Source organism: Microchirus variegatus (genome assembly GCF_963457635.1).
Source record: "Microchirus variegatus genome assembly, chromosome: 1".
Taxonomy (NCBI): domain Eukaryota; kingdom Metazoa; phylum Chordata; class Actinopteri; order Pleuronectiformes; family Soleidae; genus Microchirus; species Microchirus variegatus.
In genome coordinates this window covers 13947823-13974925 of record NC_139802.1, presented here as the reverse complement: position 1 = coordinate 13974925, position 27103 = coordinate 13947823, and the positions used below count along the sequence as shown (strand labels likewise).

The 27103-nt window shown below is 38.7% G+C and overlaps 3 protein-coding genes across 3 annotated transcripts in view; 1 reads left to right on the top strand and 2 right to left on the bottom strand.

Annotated features, from left to right (window-relative positions):
* Positions 1-1982, bottom strand: part of sntb1 (syntrophin, basic 1) — a 46490-nt gene extending 44508 nt beyond the window's left edge. The window contains exon 1 of the mRNA XM_083893392.1: positions 1418-1982. Coding sequence (XP_083749518.1) covers positions 1418-1973 — 556 coding nt within the window. The 5' untranslated portion in view covers positions 1974-1982. The remainder of the gene's footprint in view (positions 1-1417) is intronic.
* Positions 1983-5429: 3447 nt separating this feature from the next.
* Positions 5430-11816, top strand: LOC310935410 (E3 ubiquitin-protein ligase TRIM21-like; the record flags this gene model as incomplete). Its single annotated transcript, XM_083899304.1, has 4 exons — positions 5430-7234; positions 7377-7440; positions 10017-10172; positions 11754-11816. 4 exons carry the CDS (start codon positions 5430-5432, stop codon positions 11814-11816), a joined length of 2088 nt encoding a protein of 695 aa, XP_083755430.1.
* A 660-nt stretch (positions 11817-12476) lies between these two features.
* LOC310925063 (CCN family member 3-like) lies at positions 12477-13881 on the bottom strand (the record flags this gene model as incomplete). The annotated part of the gene is made up of 4 exons (XM_083886931.1): positions 13656-13881; positions 13305-13559; positions 12897-13126; positions 12477-12770 (listed from the first exon to the last, which is right to left on the bottom strand). The coding sequence occupies exons 1-4, from the start codon at positions 13819-13821 to the stop codon at positions 12477-12479; spliced, it is 945 nt and encodes a 314-aa protein (XP_083743057.1). The 5' UTR covers positions 13822-13881.
* Positions 13882-27103: the final 13222 nt, after the last annotated feature.

Below are 27103 nucleotides of genomic sequence, written 5' to 3'. Positions count from 1 at the left end.
ACACATGGCAAATAAACAACCTCTTTGGCAAAGGTAAAACAAAAAAGAGTAAAGCAACTTCATATTAACCAGTATTTCTGGGGAAAAAAAACATTCTGCCAACATGGGACATTCTGGAAGGGCTGTGAGCTGAGCTGCTTCTTTGATAATTTAAGATCCAAACCTCAGATGACTGAAATCCCTAATCCTGTTAAAAAAAATATATATCTACATTGACTGCTAACTGAAATTGCACCGCTTGCAGCAAACAAACAAAAACAAAAACAACACATAATCGCATAAATTACCTCTAAAAACGTTATTATTTGAAAATTGCTGCAAACACGTAGGATTGTGTTCGTACACTGCACAACAAAATATATAACACAGGTCTGGTCTTTTTAGATGTTTTAGTGCAGAAGTAACATAATATACGTTAAACTCCAATCCCTGAGGGCAGGAAAACAATCCTTCACCAAAATATGTGGTGACATAAGCATCGACACTCACAAGGCAGCATCCTGAATTCACAGAACACTGAGCCAAGGACCCTGACAACATAAAGAAAAATTTTCTTTATGTTGTCAGATCATTCTAAAGAAAAAGCTTGAAGTGGTTAATATTTAATATTAACCACTTCAAGCTTTTTCTTTAGAATGATCTGATGATGAATTATTGAGACTGAAAAAGTAAACATTTTCATCCAGAGGCCTTTATTGTGCCTCTAGGTGTTAAATGTGGTTTGCAGACAAATGAAGACAAATGAATAAAGTGACATCAGATCGTTCGGGTGTTACAACCACTATTGGAACCTTTGGCTAAACAGGAAGTCAAAATAAACGGCCACCAGGGTGTGAATTCAATGGCTGCAAAAAAAAACATTATTTTGAACTGAAGTCTGTGGGGAAAATTACCGTAACTTGCACTTGATTTAGAAACTCGGTCAACTTCTTGTTTCAGTTGCTGGTTTCAGGTGTTCTTCTGTAGCACAGGATGCCAAATGTGTTCCCCATTTAGAGGAAACTAGATTATTTGAGCACCAAAAAAGGGTGGGCGGCAGTGCGATTGACAGCTGGTATCATCCAAGTTTCGAAATGAGACTTCAGATTTTTATGAGCGACTTCACAACCAGTTGCCATCTGACAATAAAGCGCTGCGAGTGCATTTATTTTACTAACTTTAAATATGGGTATAAATGAACTCTTTCACATTACAAAATAACAATTTATGTACTATTATTTGCCTTTTGTAAATAAATAAATAAATGCAATTATACATATATCAAAAAAAATACTAATTCATGATTTTGGAAACTGTTCATGGAGCCCTGGACAACATTTGAGAACCACTGCTGCTCTGACTAGATGAATGAGTACTTGTCTGTTCCCTCATTCTAACACTCTCGCTTGTTTCTGAACCCCTCCATCAGCCCACATACCTTCCAGCGTCACCTCTTTCCCGGCACGTTTCAGCGCCTGCACAGCCTCGTCGTGGGTCGCGTCCCGCAGGTTCATGCCGTTCACGGACAGGATGGCGTCCCCGACGTAAAGAGCCTGGGTCTGATCCGCTGCAAGCCCCTTGAATATCTTACTGATGAGGATGGGCATTTTATTCTCCTTACCGCCCTTGATGCTGATCCCCAGGCCCCCGATCTCCTGCTTGGTCACCTTGACGCACCGCTTTCTGTTGGCGATCGCCTCGGGCACTCGCTCCGGGAGGTCCGTGAACGCGTTGCGCACAGTTTGGGGGCCGTTGTTGGAGTTGGTGTTGCTGTTGTCAAGGTAGGATCCGTGAGAGACGCCGTTAGAGTTGACATTGTCGCTGCTGACGCCGCCGCCGCCGCCGCCGCAGCTCTCCTCGCAGCTCAACGTGAGCGCTTCCTCGTTCAAGTTGATCAAAACTTTGTGCCAGCTCTCCCGCACCAAAACCTCCACAAATCCACTTTTTGGCACTCCGGAGGATCCCGAAGCGCCCGTCGCGATTACCACCGCCATCTTTGGAGCATTTCTGTTTAAAACAACATGCGTTTTTAAGTTTCCTCGCACACACACTAACTTCCACACCGCGTCCCCCTCCACGCTTACGCTCCCGGACTTTGCCCCCTCACAAGTTCTCTGCGGGACTTGTTAAGTGCGTCCAGACCAAGCAGCCCGAGCCCTTTGGACACAGGCTGCCCTCCGCTCCGCCTGCCTGAGATCCTATCTGCTGGGTGGAGTTTGCTCCCCCCGCCGTCAGCAGATCCCATCTCCAGATCCTGCATGCACACAATGTCTTCATCATTTCCACTCAATGTGTGAGATCTGACAAGTGATGCAGAGGTTAAAGTTACCGGCACCAAAACACACCCACACCCAAAAACCTAGTAGTTTGTTTGACTACTTTTAAGTGTGTTTATAGCATTTGTCATCATATACTGTTATGAATAAATTAATACATACATAGAAGAGAGAATATCATTGTGTTACAGTTATCTGGCCACCTGGAGCATAACTTACCAACAATTGAAAAATTGAACCACGCTCTTTTGCTTGGAAATAAAAAATAAATAAATAAATACATACATAGACAAATTCCAATAACGTTACATTTTACTTCCCAGTCTTCAAATGTCCACATTGAGCCAGGTTCCTCTGGGCTCTAGTTGGCCGCGTTCACGTCGCAGGAAAGAGGTCGGGTGCGCGCGTACAGGAATGCGCTTTTGCCGGTTTTTGATGTTTCATTGAGAAGTGAAGATGAGAATCACACACACACACACACACACACACACACACACACACACACACACACACACACACCTGAAGCTTATGCCCTCATTTCTATTAATATTCCTCTAAAAGGAAGGACACCCGCGTGTCCTGTCAATCATGCAGGATATTTCAGAGAAGTGAAGTCAGACTGATGTCGGTGTTCTCATTATTAATGAGTGGAGCCGCAGGGGTTGCTGCGCTGCGCGTGAACTCTCTTCTTTACAGGAATGACCCGGGTTCGAGACCCGTGTGTGTGTGTGTGCGTGTGTGTGTGTGTGTGTGACGCAGACAGTGAGTGCAGTGACATCTAATAAACTCACTCACAGGAAGCTGTTGCAGTTGCACAGCTCAGCTCGCTGTTCACTTCCAAAGTTTCACAAACACACAGTGCCTTTCTTAGGAATCTAATCGTTGGCCCATCCATGTGTGAGGAAGACGACGTGCGTCACACTTGATCTGTTAAGAAATGTAACTGCGCCACCTAGTGGCGACCTAAACGCAGCCCCCAACATTGACTGAGAGGGGCTCAATTGAGTTTTCATTTATGGCGTTTAAATGGTCTGTATGTGTACTTATCTATTTAAAAATAATATCTTAAACTCAGAGGGGAATGTTGTTGATTCTATGTCCATTTAATTTTTTGTGTTTGTTTTATTTGATCTATTTTTATTGGGTTTTTTAATCCACATTTGTATGTCTTTTCATTTGTTTTAGTTGTTTTAGATGTATCTCATCATCTCTTGTGAGCTATTATGCCTTTTATTTATTGTATATGTTTATTTATTCTGTATTGCACTTTGGTTCACCAAAACTTTACAAGTGCTTTACAAATGGGATTGGATTCAATAAACTATAGCTGCTGTGGTTAAAAACTCCAACATGTTTTTTTTACAGGAAAGCTTAAAGTCTTTTAGAATTCTTGAATTTAAAATGTTTTTCAATCGTCTTATTAGTTAGTGATGTATAGATTAATGTATTCATCCTGGGACATATTGTAATGTAATTATGTAACACATATAGATGAAGGCTGTAGGGTGTGTGAGTCGAGCTTCCTCTCATGCCCACCCCCACTGTACCAGAAAATAATATCTGATCATTACTACTGAAGTGCACAGGAGAGAGGATTGTTTTTTTTTTTGTTTTTTTTAGGACAAAACAGAAATAGTACGATTATCTTTGGTTTAATGAGGTGTTTGAGCTACATTTGATTCTAACTCATATATGGAAATAGGCCATTCCCGTTGAATGCACATTTCTTTGTTGTGGTAATGACCTTCAAAACAAACAAGCAAACGCACACAGATAAAGGTGATGGTATCTAAAACACAGTGATTGTGCTATTTCTGTCTTTGCATCAGGGAGCAGGATCTGCATGGACAGTATGGAGTTTTGCACAAGCACACAATGACACCCCTAATTTTGCTTTGCCTTTCTAGGGCAATTGAGAGAGTGAGTGTCCTGCTCAAGAGCACTCAGTTGTTGGTAGAAGAGGTGATTCAGACAAGCAGTTTGAGGCAGTTTGAGCCAGTTTCTTTCTGCAAAAAAGAAAAACAAACTTTATTTCCTCATAATGACATTCTTTCTTAAAACTCTATCTTTCTTCCTGTTCTCAGCCTTCACAATTCATTTTATTAAGGAAATTATTATTTCCTCTATTCTAAAGGCTTTATCTCCTTTAGATACAAGGTGTGAATCCTCTTGATCCAACGTATGCATTTCCCTCGAAACCCAAACTAAAAACTCACCTGTTCGATAACAATCACATTGTTCTATTTTGCTTTGTACTATTTTATCTTTTCTCTAAAAATTCAACCTGCTGTTGTATTGTGTACTGTAGGTATTTTTATTTATTTATTTGGGGAACAGCAAAAATGGGAGCAGCTGTTTAAATTAAAAATACAACTTTGAAATACAATAGTTTTTGTTTAATTTATTACTCAATAGAAATTCATTGTCTCTTAATGAACATTAATCTTTCCAGCGGTGACATGTTCCTTTGTCATGTGGGAGCATTAGAGGGGAGGAGTATGTGCCTGCAAAGGTGGAGCTTCACTGCACCATTTACAGAGAATTGAAACTTATAAACACAGTTTACTTTGTTGCAAAGAAACAGACACTAAACAGTTCAGAGCTTCTGCAACCAAGAAGGTAAAGTTTAACTCCAGAATATTATAAAAAAAACTATTATGTATGTGTATTATACATGTGAGGAATGACTGGTTGCTGTTAAATATGGTTCTGTTGATGATATGTTATATAATCTTTTTTGTTTTGTTTTAGATTTAGGTGTTAAAATGTCTCAGTTATTCTTATATATTTATATTTGCTTAATGATAATATATCAATAGACATTTCACATATTTAAAATGTGAAGCCTTCAATTAACTAAATTAAATTCAAATTAAACAGAAAAATGTATTTAAAAAAATAACACAACTTCCAATACTTTTTCAGGTAAAGTGGTAACTGTTGTTTTTGTTTTGTTCATTTGTTCATTTGTTTTTCAATTTCAAATATGTTAAATTATTATTCTTTTCCCCACTCCTATTGTAAAAACTCTAAGTTTTGTTTTGGTGAGCCACGACTTGTGTGTAAAAATGGCAACTGTTGGTACTTTTTTTTTCTTCTGTAGGAACAAAAACAATGTGAAAATGACATGTGAAAACAATAAATCTATTATGTTTCACAGGTTTAAAACCTGAAATGGCCTCATCCAGTGGTTTCCTGTCTGAAGATCAGTTCACGTGTTCCATTTGTCTGGATGTCTTCTCCGAGCCTGTTTCTATCCCATGTGGACACAATTTCTGCAAGGCCTGCATAACAAGACACTGGGAGGACAAAGCCCAATGTCAGTGTCCACTGTGCAACGAGAAGTTCAACAAAGGACTCAAACTCTGTGTCAACACTGGATTCAGGGAGGTTGTGAACAATTTCAAGAAGCACGGTGTCCGAGATAAAAATGATGTCCGCGTCAAACCGGGACAGGTGCCATGCGACTGTTGCACTGGCAACAAATTCAAAGCCTTCAAAACCTGCTTGGTGTGTTTGGCATCTTATTGCCAAACACACCTAGAGCCACATCAGAGAGTTGCTGCGTTGAAGAAACACAAACTGACCGATCCTGTGCAGAACCTGGAGGTCAATGTATGCAAGAAACACAACAAGATGCTGGAGCTCTTCTGCAGAAATGACCAGAGTCGTGTTTGTGCTCTGTGCACAGAACATAGAGGTCATGATACAGTCCCTCTAGAGGAGGAGTATGAGCAGAAGCAGGGTGAGCTGGAGCAAAAAAAGATGGACGTAAAGGACATGATTCAAGAGCGACAAAAGAAGATTCAGGAGATAACAGACGTACTGGCCAAAAAGAGGGAACGAAACGATGAGGCAAAGGGAAATAGTGCTCATGTCTTCACCTCTTTGATAGTCTCTATTCAACGAAATCTCGCTGGGCTGGTGATCGCGTTTGAGGAGAGGCAGAGAGCTGCAGAAAAACAGGCTGATGTGCTTGTTGTAGAGCTTCAGAGGGAAGTCAATGAGCTCCAGAGGAGCCTCACCAAACTGGAGAAGATCTCAAAGACTGAAGACCATCTCCAACTCATCAAGCGCTTCCTGTCCGTCACATCTACGTTTCCACTCACCAAGAACTGGTCTGACATCAGTATCAGTGGACAGCACTGTGTGCAGGATCTGAAGAGAGCAATGGTGCAGCTGCAGGTGGCTCTCGCCAAAGAAATGGAGCGAGCCGGTCACGACTTTAGAGCTTGCTATGATGAATTCCTTGCTGAAGAAACTGGTGAGGATAAGGAAACGGTACACACAGATCTGGAGTCCCTGCCTGAAGGCATCAAGCTGGACATAATCCGGCGGCAGTATACAGTTGATATGTCGTTTGACCCATGCAGTGCAAATGATCTCCTCGTATTTTCAGAGGATTTCAAAGCAGCACAAGCTCCCCACATTGTGTGCATGAATGGAAACCTACAAAAATTCAACAAGTATGCCTACGTCTTGGGAAAAAGGGGATTTTCAAGAGGGAGATTTTATTACGAGGTTCAGACTGCAGGGAAGACCGGCTGGGATTTGGGCATTGTCAGAGAGTCACTGCGTGGGATGAAGACAATCATACCAAACCCCAGGACTGGAGCGTGGGTCATAAGGCTGAAGAACAACACCAAATTCACGGCTTTAAATAGCGTCCATGTCAACCTGAACATGTCAGAGAAACCAAATAGGGTCGGAGTGTTTGTAGATTATGAGCAGAGACTGGTGTCCTTCTATGATGTGGACGCTGTAACTCTGATCTACTCTTTTACTGACTGCATGTTCAGTGGTAAAATCTACCCATTCTTTAGCCCCGGCCTCCCAGAGGATGGTATAAATGGCAATCCACTGATCCTCTCACCAGACAAGAAGTCAGACAAGAAGTCAGACAAGAAGGAGGACAAAAAGTCAGACAAAAGGGAAAACAAGGAATCAGAGAAAAAGGAAGACAGACGGGAAAACAAGGAGTCAGACAAAACATCACCATTTTTGGACTGGAGTTTTGTTGTTATTTTTCTGACTTGGATTTCCCTGATTACGTATTACATCGTCTTTAACAAGGGCTGAAACAGGTTGATTTCGACAAAAATCTTGTAATGGTGAGCTCAGCTCGTGGATATTTGTGAAAACTAAGCTGTGCAACATGTCCATAGACCGTACAGTGAAATCAGTTGTAAGTAATTAACTTCTTTTATTTGTTTCTTTGTTTTTTTGGATATGATGTACCATGTTTATTTTTCACCCATATCTTAACATGCTTCTCTTTTATTAATCATTGGCGGATGTAGGTACATGCTTAGTCACTTTATCATGATATACCATTACGTATTCAATCACAATAGTAAATCACAATAGAGGTCATAGAGGTGGTTCATTTGACTTGGTATATTTGCTTTCTCACTTGGTGTTGAATTAACTGTATCCAATGCACAATTTACATAAAGATTTATTCTGTGATTGAACATGACGATTGGTGTCATTCTTCTGAAATGAATTAACCACTCTGAATATTCAGATTATGCCTAGGTATCTGAAGACACTCACCTTCTTCACCACCCTCCTAATACCCACAGACAAAGATTCATGTTACTGCCCATTGTCATTTGGACTTGACATCTCTCATTCTCCACATAAAAATGTCTGTTTCTTTTCAGTAAGGCTTTTATTAGTTGTTTGGATGAAGTCTAACCTGATTGGGTAAGAGGATGATGGGTGTTCTGTGCAATTTAGTTGCACCCACATATTTGTATCATGAGTTAACATGGTTATTTATTTTAAAATCTGGATCTTGGATGTCGTGGTGATTAGAATCAAGATTTGGACAGGCCTTAAAAAAAAAAAAACTCCGGTATGCTGTATATTCCTTTAACAGAGGTCACATATGTGATTTTCTTGAAATTTGATGTTTGAAAAGGTGGCACAGTTAGCAAACTAAGCCAGTGAGACACATCACAGGAATGGCATGTACTAAATGTTTTGTTGTGTACGTGCCATTCCTCAGTTCCTCAGAGCTGAGTGGATTAAGTCACATACTGTATATCACCACTGAGATGACGTATGTACAATCCACCCACTATCCAGCCACGAATGAAGCAGACAATCAACTAAACACAATCAAACAATGTCAAACACGCCCTCACACAGGCATAATACATGTTCTGATTAAAACTCTGTTTTGCATAAAGACAAGGAGAAGAGAACATAAAGTATTGAATGAGATGCCAACACATAGTGACAGCATTACATCATTTGGAATACAGCTACAACCAATCCGATCCAATCCAAACGTATTTATGAAGCACATTTAAAAACAACAACGTTGACCAAAGTGCTGTACAGATAGATTTAAAAACAACATAAGAAAACACTAAGACAACAGGACATTTAAATAATAAAGCCAATAGGAAAGGAAACAAAGGATTAGAATACCTGAACCTAATCACCCTCATATTCCACGTCAGGCAACACATAAATAAAAGTAACTTGATTATATTATTGATCAGATCTTTGTTATTTTTTAAATGTGTTACCCATAAAAGGCCAACATTATATATCATAAACAGTGAAGTTAAGCCTGCTGTATTGTTATTGCTCAATTATATATAGAAAATAAGTTAGTAAAGTTATTTTCCTGTGAAGAGAAAACTCATCAAGTGATTCATTCATACCGTTCAGTAACAAAGACATGAAAATACAAGTCAGATGAAGATTTCACATGATATCACTCGAGCTAACTTGGTTCAGTCATTTCCTATCATATTTAACACGTGTTAAGAGTTAAATGTTTGATGACGTAGACGGATGGAATGTTAAAGAGAAGAGGAGAGAACTACTACAGAGACACAGTTTACAGAGAAAGGAAACCTAATTCTCATTCTCTAAAACTAGTCTGACCTCCTTTTGGGAAAACACAGCTGAAGCATTATCATTATAACCTGGCTGAACATGAGCAGAGCCTGGAAAACGAAATTCCTCTGTGCACATAAATACACCACTAGAGGGAGGAATATACTCACATTTAACACAGTAACTCACTCACTAACTCAGTCACTGCACAACAAATTCAGATAGAGGCGAGAACGTGTTTGTTAGTCATTTTTAATTTGAACTATAAAGCCACCACTTTTATAACTTAGTCACTATTTTTCTTTTAAAATAGGAATTATCGTGATAATAATTACCCTCAAAGTCATAGTTTGTAATTTGCCTTAGTCTTAGTCTAGTTTAAACTGAAATGGAGACTGTGAATCAATTTAAAAATGTTAAAACAAATTTAGATTGAACCACCAAACTGTTAAGTATAAATACAGGAATATTTACTCATAATGAAGTCCCTAAAATATTGCTGACTCATATCTTGAGAATATTTCATCACATGTAAGCCAGTCGTGAATTTTGAACTGCACATTTGTGGCTGCTTAGCTGTTCTGATCCATTCACACAGTCACACTGAGCCTTTTAACCAGCTGAGTACGGAACAACACGACTTTTATGTAATCATAAAGTTAGTTTCACAAAGTGGCTAAATGATTATGTGACCTTGGATTTTCAGGGAGATGCTTGAGGGTGCAAACGCATTGAAGCCCCGGGGCGACATCTAATGGTGAGACTGCATTATTGCAACAAACAGAAGACTCCTCAGCTCACCCCCTCACTTTTACCAAGCGTGGTTAAACTATACGGTGGCCTTCACATACCAGGAAGGATGAAAACACACTTTCACAGCTGTCTCCATCCTTACACTCTCAGGGCCATTTCCTCCGTCATCTTAGTGTGTTTGTGCACCAGGTTTATGTGGGCGATGCCATTCTTCTTTGTTTGTGTAGTAAGCTTTGGCTTGAAATGCACACACTGGCTGGTTTGCTGTTTGAGCCTCTAGTGGTGCAAGCCAGCAAGCTCCACAAGGCAAGTCCCCTGTCTTAAGTGTGTACAGTATAAAAAAGCTTATTCAAATTGGCTACACATACCAAACACATTTTATTTCAAAGCAACTATACACTTATTACTTACATAAGCAAATGTGCATGCTGAGAAGCAAACAGTGTGACAACAATAACATGTTGATGTGTAGCAGACACTTTTGTAAATACTTTCATTGCAATTATTTATCCATTGTTAGGATATTTCAGTCTGATTCGACGACCATTGCCTGCTGAATCTATGCCACTAGCATCTGTCTTCCTTCTGTTTTTTTTTTTAACTTTACCACACACCTGTGCTCAGCAGAAACCATTGCGTGTCAACGGTAATGTTAGCCCCCCCACACACTCAAGGTACGGATGGGCCAAACTTTCCACTGAAGAGCTATTTTAAGAGGCAGGAGCAATTCCTCTGGGAATAATTGGGTTTTCCATTGTAACCCTCCAAGTGGGGTTCACTGACAGAGGTCAAAGGTCACCACACACTCTGTCAGCGGGGGCCCAAGGGGTGTGGGAGCTCCTAGGTCTCAGTTGATGACACGAACATCCTGTTCTGTTCAAAGGGATTTCACAGAAGGAAGTCCACTTCATGTGAATATGTGCGTTCATTTCTAGAGAGAGGGATTTTATGTACAGTACAAGAGGGTAATTCACTACACATCACTTTATTTATTTATTTTTCATCCAAAACAGGCCTGAAATCAGCGTAACAGAAGATGACGAGTCACTGACTACCGAATATAAAGCAGGCATGTGACATGCATTTGACTGACCTACATAACACATGCATGAAAACTGGGGGATGGGGGTGCTTTGGAGCTTTAATATTCTAGATACATTCCTCCTTAATTCATTTTACATAATTAATGTGTCCAAGATGATCAACGTACTCCAGAATGAATAGCACCTCCTGTAACATTCTACTTTACGTCATACGTCAGGTTAGCGGTGTGAATGTTGTTAAGTCGTACAGTCATTAGATTCACAATTTAAAATTTCATTTACAGTTTGCAAAGTCTGTTTTGGGTTTTAAGTGTTTGTGTGGGATTGTATCCTCAAACTATTTGGTAACCTCAATTCACTGGGGAAGAGGAGCAGGGGTACAACTCTCATCTTGAATTTCAGTACCTTTTTTAAACACTAGTTGCATACATTACTTCAAAGTTAAGAAAGAAATCCAAACCTGGATACAAAATAAAAAAAACACATTTATTCATGTCGAGTTTTGCACTACAGTTCTGTCGGACACAGACACAAAGAGTGGGAAGTATAAATCAAGCAATAACAAAACATTAGACACTAATTATATACAATTCATGTTTACACTGTGTATTTGATACACACTCAGTCAGACAAGCCACACAGCAAGTTATTACAAAACTTTTGTCACTATGAAAAAAATTGCTTCCGTTTATGTGCACTAGCTTAAACAAATGTAACCATTCTACACTTAGACATCTGCTTTCATTGCTAGGAACATACAATTTATGCATTTCGTGACAAATGTAGGATTTTAGGCAGATGTTAGAAATAACACCAAGGCATCACTGTGACCTCTCGTTTGTAGGTTGAGTCCTTCTATGGGACCAGGTCAAAGTCCTGTTATTTCAAAAATGTGCTCCATCACTAGAACATTCCCATGGCAGTTGTAGCAGGAGGTAACAGCTCATGGTTGGATTCCTCTAATTCTGTTTTTTCTATTTTATTAATGCAAATATATTACCTTAAGCGACTTTTCTTTCTAGAGTAAAGTGTCAAAATGTCACTGTAGTTAAAAACATACAGCTGTTGGCTGCAGTCAAAGCTTTCCTCCTCATAAAGGTGACTCGGGCAAAACACACAATGGTTTCATATGACATCTACAAAAATGCAAATTTCTGCTGGAGTGGCCAATCGAACAAGCCACGACTTAGTTGAATGTCAGTGACTTCACGCTGCTATGCTGTATGACCTCCATGTATGTGAGAGCACAGGCAAACCACTGAAGTCCATGGCGAATGACTGGTAGTTTACTAATCTCCAGACATGGAGATAATCAATTCATCACAAGGTTTAAGAGCCTTATTTAGCAACAGAGGAGATTAACATTAATATGTCCACAAAATGTCACCAGATATCAAGCTTTTAAATCTCATTCTCAAAAGCAGGACATGTCCTTTATGCTGTATAAATGTATATGGAATCTATTATTTTATTTTGAAATATAGAGTTTATTCTTCTCTGTTGCTATCTTCCAGCCAATTTGAAGCATCCTTGGATTTAAAGACAGAGTTATTAGCAAGTCTTTACGCTATAACCTCATGCCACTGTATCCCAGCTCTGATGGCTGCCACACAGCGTTGTCTCGTGGACAGTTGCTGTGGCAAACACAGGTCAGGATCACCATGACTGGCCTCCTGACAGTTTTACCCATGGCACACTGGAACTCCACCATGGCCGTCTTGGTTCTGTGAGGTGTGCAGCAGCGGCCGTCTGTGCAGGAGCCACAGTAGCGAGGTTTGTAAGCCTGGACACTGGTGCAGTTCTTATAGGAGAGGTGGACAGCGTGGTCACTCCTAACCATCCTCTGACACTTACTGCCTCTCTGCAGGAGAGAAAACAGTTGTTCATTGAGTATGTACTGAATGAAAGTTTAGTAGATTATCTTATATTTTTTGTGTATCTTGCACCAAGATCAGGAAAAGTCGATATTACTTCACCCAAAAAGTACCTTTGTTGAAAGCTGTGTCAGCTGAGTCTGACTCTGCAGGTCATCACAGGGTCTGATCATGCACAGTCTGCTCTGCTTCACCATCTCGCAGCGACGGTTCTTATTGGTCACTCTGGTGGACACCCCCATGCCACAGGTCTGGGAGCAAGCACCCCACTCTGTGGTCTGCTCAATGCAATTCAGGCTGGAGTCCCAGCTGTCAAAGCTCACGGTCTCCTCCCGACGAAAGGCTAAAGAAACACACACAGACACATGGAGGAATATACGTTGGAGTGGGGGAAAAAAAAAAGGGTCTCGGCCCTTTACCCAGGCGAGGTCAGAGAAACTTTGTTTCACACTGGAGTGACATCAACATCAAAGAGAACAAGGTGATTCTCTATGTGTCTGTGTCCGTTCTGCTCATCTCACCTGCCATGGCGAGGCCTCCCAGAGCACTGGCCTCTGCTTGGGGCTCACACACCCATTTCTCGCAGCACTCTCCAGGCACCTGGATCTTACGTGGCATGGGACAATCGGGCCCAGGCAGCATCACATCCACGTTGCAGCGTGGCACGCAGCCAATCTGTCCGCCCCGACACACACACTGGTACTTGCAGCTGGGGAAGAAGGTCTGACCGTTCCTGTAGACAGAACTGCCCAAAACGCACACATCTCCTTCATGAGCTGGAGGACAGAAATGTAACACGATCAATAAAACCAAGGACAAGGCATCCTGTAAATACATGTTGTGAATGACAACACCAAGAGAGGCCCGCTCACCCGCACAGATGCCAGTCCTCTTGTGGACGCCGGCTGCGTAGTCACACTGCAGCCCTTTACGAGTGTCACAGGGGTTCATTTCAGAGCAGATCTGTCCTTCCTGACGAGCACACACAAGGCAGCAGGCACAGTCGTCCAGGATCAGGGGGACTCCAGGGAGACACATCGGGGGCTCCTTGGGACACTGGCATCTCCGTGGACATGCCTGGGACCGGACTACTGTAAACACCTGGGAGGGAAAGGAGATCAGTTTTGGTGTGTTAATGTACAACATCTTGAATCATATTAACATGATTGATAATTGAGATTAGATGTTACATCCAATTTCACTTTTATAGTAATAGTAAAAGTATAGCAATTTCCTATTAAATAAATAAAATTAGGATATTGTATCATGCCCTGTGAGAAGAATAACATAAAAATTATGTGAATGAAATCTAATGTTAGGATACAAGCCATGGTAAATTAAAGATTGAATGCTTACCTGTGCTGTTAATATGAAGAAAAATAGAACGGTCTGTGAAGGATTGGACATATTCAAATTAAGAAGAGCAGAATCAAATATATCTGCAGTCAAAGTGCCGCGTCTTCTTGATGGGATCTGAACTGAGCCGTTTGGTTCGGGATGGAAAGCTTCCTCCTCTCTGATGGTTTTGTAGCAGAAGGTTGTACTCTCTTTGTCATTCTGGTTCTGGTCTGCAGAGAGGACGACCTTATATAGTGGGGGCTGCTCCGCTGGCACCATGACGACAAAACAAGAAGGAATGTTGGACAGATTGCTCAGAGTGTTGGAGGACGACGGGAGTCACATTTTATTGTGAGATCCTGTCAAAGAGGGTACGACAAACACAGAGTTTTAAGACTTTGCAATTATTTATATTCTTCGGACAGTTTCTATTTTTAATGGGCACGCACTATATTGATAGTACAATTTTATTTCAGAATTTTACAATTAATAATACCTGTGCATCTGTTCATTAGTTCATTTTTCCTACTGAAGTGATTTTATGTTACCAAACAGCATGGTGATATTATGGTAATACCAACTTACCTTTAATGCAATTTTCAACTTGGTGATAAGAAGATACTTTACAGTATTCCCACATTATTTCCAAAACAATAGCCCGATAATAACTTGGTAATAACAATGACTATACCTGTATCAAACCTTAACATGAACATCAATTACCGTAAGGGTGAAATTCATCCTTTCACACTCCCCCCCCATTGTTATGCTGTAACTTGGTGAATAATATAAAAATACATTATCAACCTAATGCACAATTATTACCATACTATTGCCATTATTGCTGTGCTCTAATGTGTTTCCCACTTACTATATTACCACAAAAACTAGGTGGTGACCCCGTGTCCTCTCTTCCCAAACCCCACCTGGGAGGTCAGAATGGAAAACACACTTATTCCCAGTAGATTTGGTTCTGCTCCCTAAAATAGAAAGACACATCTGGTCAGACATGTGTTGTGGTTCCCCCCATGCATAGGCATGAAGACGGATGTCAGAGCAAGGCTGACTGGATCACTGAGTGCTAGGAACAAGAAAGATCAGTGAGTTTTACTTCAGTCTTAGGAAAGCATGTAGTGTCATAAATCCTGACTACTTGCGTTTTTGTGTTTTGCCTACTGTAGGACACAGAACTCACTCTGGGTGTTAAAACTTCAGATGTAGGCTGAACACAGGAACCGCTAACTAAACTCAAGGTAGAAGAAAGAAGCAACACAATGGACACCAATGTCAGTGTAGTTTTTCACCTGCCTTATTGTTTTTTAACATCACTTTAAACGATTAATGTGCTCAGACGGGTATATTGTATATTGTAGCAATATTTTGTGGGTTGTATATATATACCTGAAAAGATTTGGCCTTTGCACCAAAGCTTTTTGGTAAAAATCGAATTTATGATAATAAAGATTCTATTCACAAGTGCAAAAATGTGGCTACAATTGTTTTACAACAGTTGTGGTTGCCACCAGAAATCGAAAGAAAGCCCCAAACTCTCGCTAATATCAACAGGCAACAGTCTCAGCCTCATGTCTCAGTTTCAGCAGTGCATGTTTTGTTCTATTTTGCACAAAGGAAGAACTGAATATAATTCAAATATCTCATTTGCCTACAGTATATCAGACATATATCAGACACACACATAACCACAGAGCCATTTGACTGTTCACAGATAAAATGCAGGTTCTGGACTTCTTTAACAATGATTACCACAGTCAATTTGGTGTGTTTGTGATCCACGATTTCATATATTTATTTAAACTTTTCCAGTACACATATACACATATACAAAAGACCTGAAATGGAATATAAAATTGCATTAGCTGTGAAGTACCGTTCTTCAAAGCAGACGAATTAAGTCCCGTGGTTTAATTTATTGTTGCCGTAACAAGCTAATCGGGGCTAACAGGAGCTAGCGATCTTCGGAGGTCTCTGACAGCACTATTAATAATATAGTATTGCATAATAATGTATTTTTATGCGAAAGACAACACGTCTCAGTTTCGGCAATGCAGAGGAATTTGAATTTAATTCAAATGTCTCATTTGCCTATATCTGACACATTGTGAAGCTTTGTGCAAATGTTAACCACAGAGAGTAATTTTTAGCAGGTGCTAATGCTCATCCATATTTTATATCAAAGATGTAACAGGCAACATTTAGACTTAAACTATGATGCTGTTAAAAGTGATTGGACAGTTTAATGGTGATAGAAAACATTAATGTTGGTGCACTCTAACTGTTGATTTCACAATGTTTTGATACCATTGATATAATGTGGGACGTCTGGAAGTTAAGATTTGCTGCATATTCACTTTATTTAGGGTGAGGATGCAAGTTATAAAACACACTGCTTGGATACAGAAGGTACAACGCAAAACTTCACACCACACAAACTACAAAAACATAATTTTTTTGTTGTCTTCTGTTAACGACAATAACACACCAAATTATTTGGAAGCAGATACAAAAGGTTGGAGATCAGATAAAGATCGTCCACTCAGGTCTCCGTCTGGTTTGAGGGTAGATTCTTCCACTGAAGCTTGAAGTCAGTCCATCCCAGGTGTGTTAGCCTTGCACTGATCTGTGCAGAAATAAAGAAATGTGCAAGGTTGTTGTCGCTAGTGAAACGTCTAATATGCAACACATGAGCACCACTAGAGGTGGAAGTAGAGGAGAAGGATGAGCTCGGAGTTTGGGAGCCTTTTCATGTCCTGTAGAATGCTATGTTGCAGAAATGCCAGACATTATTTTAGTGAAACAAAATAAAAAGGGGTGAATTCAACTGTCCTTTTTTTTTTTTTAAATGGTGTAAACAGACAAAAAATGTGTAAAAAATAAGGGATAATGATGATAAGTAGTAACAAATTGACCGTGTTTTGAAACAGAGTTTACTATTTATGCAAGGTCAGTGAATGCAACACACAGGCTTTTGAAGTCATCCACGGTGGATGTTTATCTCTAATAAAACTGAATTATGTCAATAGTTTTCAGCAGTTATGGTGTCAGGAGTCAATAAAAAAACTGATTTGTCCTTAAATAGTGTGTATGAAAAGTGCTGGTGACAACTGAAGGTGCGTATCTATGTGTGCTCATGGAGCTAGTCAATACTTCCACCGAACTAATAACTTTTGTCATTTGCTGTTATCATAAATAAAGGCTAATAATGCTTCAGCTTTAGGTCTTTGCACACCGGAATTAGGAAACATACCCAATCAAACGATCTGATGCCGTGTTAAATGAAAGACTGTACATCATCGACACTACGTGGCTGATTTTGAAATGTGAATTATAATATTATATAATATAATATAAGTATAAAATTTGCACACAAAAAAATCATACATATAGAAAGTTATTAGCCTGGGTGAACACAATCTGCCAACAATATGGTTTTGCTCGATCACAAACATGTTTTTTCCACTTAACACAATGGCAACAGAGAAGCGACATCCAGCAGTTTTTGAATAGATACAACATGGCAGCCATGAGATTGAGGTATAGTCTGACATAAGCTATAGGCTATAAAACTATGTGGGATGTTACCTCCTGGAGAAACTGTTCAGTAACAGCTGGATCTGTCAGATTTGCATCAGTCTTAATCTGCATCCCAATCGTGGTCTTCAGTCTTGTGACTGAAAAGTACAGAAAAAACATGCACGTCACTCATGTACTGTACAATTTAACTGAATCAAAAATAATCACTTATTTTTCTCATTGAACTATCACCTTGTTGACAAATGAAAGGCAACCTCCCGAAACAGGGTATGTCATTCCATTTATGATGAGGCCACCTTTCGGCCACACAGTGTTGGTCCAAGCGCCAGTTAGTTGGTTGATAGTTATTCCAGTTCTTGAAGGAACTGTGAGACCTGTCAGACCATGCCCATGGCACTCGGTACAGACCGATCCAAGATCTCTTGGCACCAATTTTTGAAAAGACCAAAGTGTTTTCATCAGCATTTTCAATCATAGCAAGGTCTATGTAGTTTTGTCTGCAGTATTGCTGAGCAGAATTCCATGATTTCAGAGTCTGGATGAAATGATAGATTTTCTTGCCTTGTTCTCTGACTGCAATGAAGAGAAGTGAAAACAGTGTATTTATATTTTTTCATCTTTTCTGTGCAAAAAGGGAACAAATACAATGTGCATTTTCTTCTGGCTTACAGGAACACATCTGTATATCATGTCTAATATCATGACAAGCTAGTTTTTTATAAACACAAAGTGAGTCATGGACAGTCTTTTATATATAATCTGTGAGCATCAGTGTAAAATATGATCATGGATCACAATATTTAAGGAAAACATTTAGAAGATCAATAATGAATTCATTTTAAATTTCTGTGATGTTTGTTGTACAGGGATTTTGCTTGTATGAAGATATTAGCACTAACTGCACTGAGTTCCCTGGTGCCAGAAACCAGCCTGAGACACAGACACTTGCTTTCATTGAAATCATGACGTCCAGTAAAGAAACAGATTATAGCAATTTAACAAAAGGCTGACATGATGAAATCTTTGACTCCTTAATATCACCATTAGACTGACTTTTTTTGATTGAAAACTGATAATTGTTTGTAAACCACTCACTCCAAAGTCCATAGACAGACAAGTAGCTCCTGTGTCTTCTTGAACTAAAATCACTGGTTTTCTCTGTGCACTTTGGTGTGACAGAGTTAATGTTTTACATACTTTAGTTTCTTGTTGGAAGTTGCTGCATTGTCTCTACTGCTGAGACAATGCTAACACGAATGGTACATTTTAGTCTATGATACTTAGTGAAAAGTACATTTTGCCAAATGAGCCTTTTGTTATCTCACTTAGATTATTTTTTTCCTTGTGTCCCCACTGGCAGCCATGTTTTCACTGAGAGTGAGTGGCCATTTTTTTTATACAAGCACTTTCTCCTTAAAAGAAACATAAACAGAGCTGATTAAACCTCAAATGCCTTCTTACCAGTGTAACAAAAAAAAGAGTATTCAGTGGTGCACAAGGTGTCTTTCCACTCTCCATTTGTATTAATAGTTACACAGGCTTCTTCTGCGTTCCAAAAATCGGGCTCTTTGGCAGCCCAAGCCTTAAAAGTGGTTTTGCCTGTTTCACCAGTCACTGACCATCTCCAGGAGTTGTTGTCATTTCCAAGGTTTTCCTTCCAGGAGTTGGGGTCATCAAACAGTCCGATCCATGCCTCACTATAGCTAAATGTAGGTTCTAGCATACTTATATCATTGTAGCTCTCAAAGGATGCCAGGTCTGTGTAATGCTCTCTGCAGTAGTTCTGAGCCTGGAACCAGGTCATGGGCTGGTTTATGTAGTAGTACGTACGTGGAGGAAACTGAGAGCACGAGCTGAGGCTCCATCCTGAGATTTAATGATAGAAGGTATCTTTAGTGTTTCATGATTCAATAGTTACACAATTAACTGAGTTAAAAACAACACTTTTAAAGGTCCAATGTGTAAGAATGACTAACATCTAATGATAACACTGCAGACATATCAAAATGGAGGACTCCTCCCCTCACACTCCCTTCCCCAAGTGCATCAGGCATCTACGGTGGCCTTTCCATACCAGAGAGGATGCGAACACTCTTTCACCACTCTCTCCACTCTCCTAAAGCCACAAAGTACATTGACTGCTTGGTCAATTCAGGCTGTTTTTGGTGTAAGATGGTGACCTCCTTAAAGTAAACCTGTTACCTAACGTAAACACTTAAAGGCTTATTCTGAAGGTCTTTGCACACTGGACCTGATGCAAATGTACGAGACGAAAGTGTGGATAATTACGATGCAAATCATGATGCATCCATCCTTCCATGCACATCAAGCACAATGCATAGAAACAAAGAAGGACGAGGGGGAACAAATGCATCATGGTTTATCTGCGACACACACACACATTATTCACCCCCCCCCCCCCCCCCCCAAAAAAAATGCGTCTGGTGTGCACAGACCTTAAGGCTACATTTTGAATTTGAAGTCATACAGTTTTACAAACATTTATAGTATAATATAAGGTAGTATTATTCAATTTCTGCCAATAAATCCTCCAGTTATTTACACACTGGACCTTTAAAGTTTCTAATCTCTTAACTTAACCAAGCAGCCACTTTAATGTTTATACAAATACACGTACAATTCATCATAATATCATTGATGAAATACAATAATAACTTAACATTTTTCCTGTTGTAATTCTTCTAATGTGAGGCATAGAAACAAAGATGTACAAGCCTCTTCATTTGACTATTTGTATTAAGTAAATACCTTCCACATATCTGTGTCCTCTCTACTTCTGTTTCTTAATTTTAATGCACTTCTTTATTTTACATTATTACAGTGGATGTAAACACTTGAACTTACCACAAAGAAGCAGAGTCAGTGTCACATAACAACCCATCTCTGATTTAACTGCAAACACGAGGAAAAAGGGTAAATAATACAGTATTTTAACGTGTCTGGAGGATTATTCTAATCATCTGTGAAATAATCTGATTTGTCTCACCTGGCAGGTGGATGGATTATTGCAGTAAATGTGTTGTTCTCACTAATACACATTTGAACAAATTTGAGAGAAATAAGCCTTTTGTTTACAACATAGAGAATCTTACATATTTTACTTTAATTCATGGAAAAGTTAACATTTTCTTTCTTCTTTTTTTTATAAGGATAAATCATTTAACCCTGAATCAGTTACTAGGACCAAAACAAAGTTAGTCCAGTTATGATCCAAAAAGATGTAAACACACAATACTTACAAGTTTGAAATCCAGCTGTTGACGGATTTTAACATGTTGACATCTGTACTCCAAATGAACTGACACTAAGCTATTATAACACCTTGGATAAACAAAGTGTTTGGACTATTTTCATATGTAAAGCATGACTTTGTCTTACGTCTGGGCCTTGAGGAAAACCTGAGCACAAGACTCCCAACAAACCAGAAAGACACACACACACACATGCAAATCATTTCAAAGTCTGTGAAGTTTCTCAGTCATCACGGTCAACACATCTTCAAATCAAATCAATTGTATTTGTATCTCAAGACACTTTGAATAGTAAGACAGACATCTTTAACTTTCCTTCATCAAACTCCGGAGAACACTTTCATGATGTAATACAAGCGTGTAAAGAGTAACTCATCATTTTCTGGGGCCATGTGAACCTGTACTAGTGTGGAGTTATTCTACCGTATTCATGACAGTAAAATAGACCATCCTAAGTTAATCTAAACTGCAGTAATTCTGATCTCAACCAGTAGAAAATACTGTGAACACCTGATTATGCATGAAAAAAAATATCGTAATATACCTTGAAACCTAGCCATTTTAATCTAGATTAATCTAGATTCATTTCATGATTACGGTGAGATAAATCGAGATAAAAAAAAAAAAATCTATGCCCACCACTAGGATTAACTCAAACTCATGTTGGGAATAGAGATTTAAAAAAAAAAAAAATATATATATATATATACATATATATATATATATATATATACATATATATATTTATATATATATGTATATATATATATGTGTGTATATATGTGTATATATGTGTATATATATATATATATATATATATATATATATATACATATACATATGTAGCACAGTAACTGCAGAGTGATAGTCTCCAAACACCACACAAAGCGAGGCGCACGACAGAAGACAGACAGGTAGCTCGGCCAATTATCTTAATCGGCCCAAATATTTTATTTGGTCATACATTTTATCATAATAATATGAGAATTAAATATTTATGAGTTTCAAAACCTGGTGGGTTTAGCTTACGTTTTAGAGTGCCATAGCTTATTAGGAGCAATTTAAGATTACAAAAGAAAAGTGTAAAAATGCAAGAAAGGTAAGTATAGCTTTAATCTAGCAAATGCAGGCAGAGAATGAATGAATGAAGGGATGAAGTGGGATTAAAAGTTTGATTTATTAGCAGGTGCTAATTCTCATCCATATGTTATATTAAAGATGTAACAGGCAACATTTAGACTTAAACTTGTCATGATGCTGTTAAAAGTGATTGCACAGTGTAATGTGATAAAAAATATTAATGTTGGTGCCCTCTAACTGTTGCTTTCACAATGTTTTGATACCATTGATATCATTCATGTTGCAAAGTAACTGCATTAAGTCAAGACGTCTGGAAGTTAAGATTTGTTGCATATTCACTTTATTTAGGGTGAGGATACAAGTTATTAAACAAATTGCTTGGATACAGAAGATGCAACACAAAACTTCACGCCACACAAACTACAAAAACTACATTTTTTTTTGTTATCTTCTGTTAACGAGAGCAAAACAACAAAAATCATTAAGAAGCAGATAAAAAGGTTCGAGGCTTGTTTGGAGATCAGATAAAGATCGTCCACTCAGGTCTCCGTCTGGTTTGAGGGTAGATTCTTCCACTGAAGCTTGAAGTCAGTCCATCCCAGGTGTGTTAGCCTTGCACTGATCTGAGCAGAAATAAAGAAATGTCCAAGGTTGTTGTCGCTAGTGAAATGTCTAATATGCAACACATGAGCACCACTAGTGGTGGAAGTAGAGGAGAAGGATGAGCTCAAAATTTGGGAGCCTTTTCATGTCCTGTAGTGTGCTACATTGCAGAAATGCCAGACATTATTTTAGTGAAACAGAGAAAAATGGTGAATACAAATGGTATTTAAAAAAAAAAAAAGAAAAAAAAAAGAGAGAAATGGTGAAAACAGAAGAAAAATGTATAAAAATAAGGGATAACTAGTAAGTTATAAGTAGTAACAGATTGACTGTGTGTTGCTTGACTATTTACACATGGTCAGTGAATGCAACACACAGGCTATTGAAGTCATCCACGGTGGATGTTTATCTCTAATAAAACTGAATTATGTCAATAGTTTTCATCAGTTATGGTGTCAGGAGTCAATAAAAAAACTGATTTGTCTTTAAATAGTGTGTATGAAAAGTGCTGGTGACAACTGAAGGTGCGTATCTATGTGTGCTCATGGAGCTAGTCAATGCTTCCACCGAACTAATAACTTTTGTCATTTGCTGTTATCATAAATAAAGGCTAATAATGCTTCAGCTTTAGGTCTTTGCACACCGGAATTGGGAAACATACCCAATCAAACGAACTGATGCCGTGTTAAATGAAAGACTGTACATCATCGACACTACGTGGCTGATTTTCAAATGTGATTTGTAATTATATAATATAATATAAGTATAAAATTTGCACACAAAAAATACATACATATAGAAAGTAATTAGCCTGGGTGAACTCAATCTGCCAACAATATGGTTTTGCTCGATCACAAACATGTTTTTTCCACTTAACACAATGGCAACAGAGAAGCGACATCCAGCAGTTTTTGAATAGATACAACATGGCAGCCATGAGATTGAGGTATAGTCTGACATAAGCTATAGGCTATAAAACTATGTGGGATGTTACCTCGTGGAGAAACTGTTCAGTAACAGCTGGATCTGTCAGATTTGCATCAGTCTTAATCTGCATCCCAATCGTGGTCTTCAGTCTTGTGACTGAAAAGTACAGAAAAAACATGCACGTCACTCATGTACTGTACAATTTAACTGAATCAAAAATAATCACTTATTTTTCACATTGAACTATCACCTTGTTGACAAATGAAAGGCAACCTCCCGAAACAGGGTATGTCATTCCATTTATGATGAGGCCACCTTTCGGCCACACAGTGTTGGTCCAAGCGCCAGTTAGTTGGTTGATAGTTATTCCAGTTCTTGAAGGAACTGTGAGACCTGTCAGACCATGCCCATGGCACTCGGTACAGACCGATCCAAGATCTCTTGGCACCAATTTTTGAAAAGACCAAAGTGTTTTCATCAGCATTTTCAATCATAGCAAGGTCTATGTAGTTTTGTCTGCAGTATTGCTGAGCAGAATTCCATGATTTCAGAGTCTGGATGAAATGATAGATTTTCTTGCCTTGTTCTCTGACTGCAATGAAGAGAAGTGAAAACAGTGTATTTATATTTTTTCATCTTTTCTGTGCAAAAAGGGAACAAATACAATGTGCATTTTCTTCTGGCTTACAGGAACACATCTGTATATCATGTCTAATATCATGACAAGCTAGTTTTTTATAAACACAAAGTGAGTCATGGACAGTCTTTTATATATAATCTGTGAGCATCAGTGTAAAATATGATCATGGATCACAATATTTAAGGAAAACATTTAGAAGATCAATAATGAATTCATTTTAAATTTCCGTGATGTTTGTTGTACAGGGATTTTGCTTGTATGAAGATATTAGCACTAACTGCACTGAGTTCCCTGGTGCCAGAAACCAGCCTGAGACACAGACACTTGCTTTCATTGAAATCATGACGTCCAGTAAAGAAACAGATTATAGCAATTTAACAAAAGGCTGACATGATGAAATCTTTGACTCCTTAATATCACCATTAGACTGACTTTTTCTGATTGAAAACTGATAATTGTTTGTAAACCACTCACTCCAAAGTCCATAGACAGACAAGTAGCTCCTGTGTCTTCTTGAACTAAAATCACTGGTTTTCTCTGTGCACTTTGGTGTGACAAAGTTAATGTTTTACATACTTTAGTTTCTTGTTGGAAGTTGCTGCATTGTCTCTACTGCTGAGACAATGCTAACACGAATGGTACATTTTAGTCTATGATACTTGAGACATACTATGAAAAGTACATTTTGCCAAATGAGCCTTTTGTTATCTCACTTAGATTATTTTTTTCCTTGTGTCCCCGCTGGCAGCCATGTTTTCACTGAGAGTGAGTGGCCATTTTTTTTATACAAGCACTTTCTCCTTAAAAGAAACATAAACAGAGCTGATTAAACCTCAAATGCCTTCTTACCAGTGTAACAAAAAAAAGAGTATTCAGTGGTGCACAAGGTGTCTTTCCACTCTCCATTTGTATTAATAGTTACACAGGCTTCTTCTGCGTTCCAAAAATCGGGCTCTTTGGCAGCCCAAGCCTTAAAAGTGGTTTTGCCTGTTTCACCAGTCACTGACCATCTCCAGGAGTTGTTGTCATTTCCAAGGTTTTCCTTCCAGGAGTTGGGGTCATCAAACAGTCCGATCCATGCCTCACTATAGCTAAATGTAGGTTCTAGCATACTTATATCATTGTAGCTTTTAAAGGATGCCAGGTCTGTGTAATGCTCTCTGCAGTAGTTCTGAGCCTGGAACCAGGTCATGGGCTGGTTTATGTAGTAGTACGTACGTGGAGGAAACTGAGAGCACGAGCTGAGGCTCCATCCTGAGATTTAATGATAGAAGGTATCTTTAGTGTTTCATGATTCAATAGTTACACAATTAACTGAGTTAAAAACAACACTTTTAAAGGTCCAATGTGTAAGAATGACTAACATCTAATGATAACACTGCAGACATATCAAAATGGAGGACTCCTCCCCTCACACTCCCTTCCCCAAGTGCATCAGGCATCTACGGTGGCCTTTCCATACCAGAGAGGATGCGAACACTCTTTCACCACTCTCTCCACTCTCCTAAAGCCACAAAGTACATTGACTGCTTGGTCAATTCAGGCTGTTTTTGGTGTAAGATGGTGACCTCCTTAAAGTAAACCTGTTACCTAACGTAAACACTTAAAGGCTTATTCTGAAGGTCTTTGCACACTGGACCTGATGCAAATGTACGAGACGAAAGTGTGGATAATTACGATGCAAATCATGATGCATCCATCCATCCATGCACATCAAGCACAATGCATAGAAACAAAGAAGGACGAGGGGGAACAAATGCATCATGGTTTATCTGCGACACACACCCACATTATTCACCCCCCCCAAAAAAAATGCGTCTGGTGTGCACAGACCTTAAGGCTACATTTTGAATTTGAAGTCATACAGTTTTACAAACATTTATAGTATAATATAAGGTAGTATTATTCAATTTCTGCCAATAAATCCTCCAGTTATTTACACACTGGACCTTTAAAGTTTCTAATCTCTTAACTTAACCAAGCAGCCACTTTAATGTTTATACAAATACACGTACAATTCATCATAATATCATTGATGAAATACAATAATAACTTAACATTTTTCCTGTTGTAATTCTTCTAATGTGAGGCATAGAAACAAAGATGTACAAGCCTCTTCATTTGACTATTTGTATTAAGTAAATACCTTCCACATATCTGTGTCCTCTCTACTTCTGTTTCTTAATTTTAATGCACTTCTTTATTTTACATTATTACAGTGGATGTAAACACTTGAACTTACCACAAAGAAGCAGAGTCAGTGACACATAACAACCCATCTCTGATTTAACTGCAAACACGAGGAAAAAGGGTAAATAATACAGTATTTTAACGTGTCTGGAGGATTATTCTAATCATCTGTGAAATAATCTGATTTGTCTCACCTGGCAGGTGGATGGATTATTGCAGTAAATGTGTTGTTCTCACTAATACACATTTGAACAAATTTGAGAGAAATAAGCCTTTTGTTTACAACATAGAGAATCTTACATATTTTACTTTAATTCATTGAAAAGTTAACATTTTCTTTCTTCTTTTTTTTATAAGGATAAATCATTTAACCCTGAATCCGTTACTAGGACCAAAACAAAGTTAGTCCAGTTATGATCCAAAAAGATGTAAACACACAATACTTACAAGTTTGAAATCCAGCTGTTGACGGATTTTAACATGTTGACATCTGTACTCCAAATGAACTGACACTAATCTATTATAACACCCTGGATAAACAAAGTGTTTGGACTATTTTCATATGTAAAGCATGACTTTAGTCTAACGTCCGGGCGTTGAGGAAAACCTGAGCACAAGACTCCCAACAAACCAGAAAGACACACACACACATGCAAATAATTTCAAAGTCTGTGAAGTTTCTCAGTCATCACGGTCAACACATCTTCAAATCAAATCA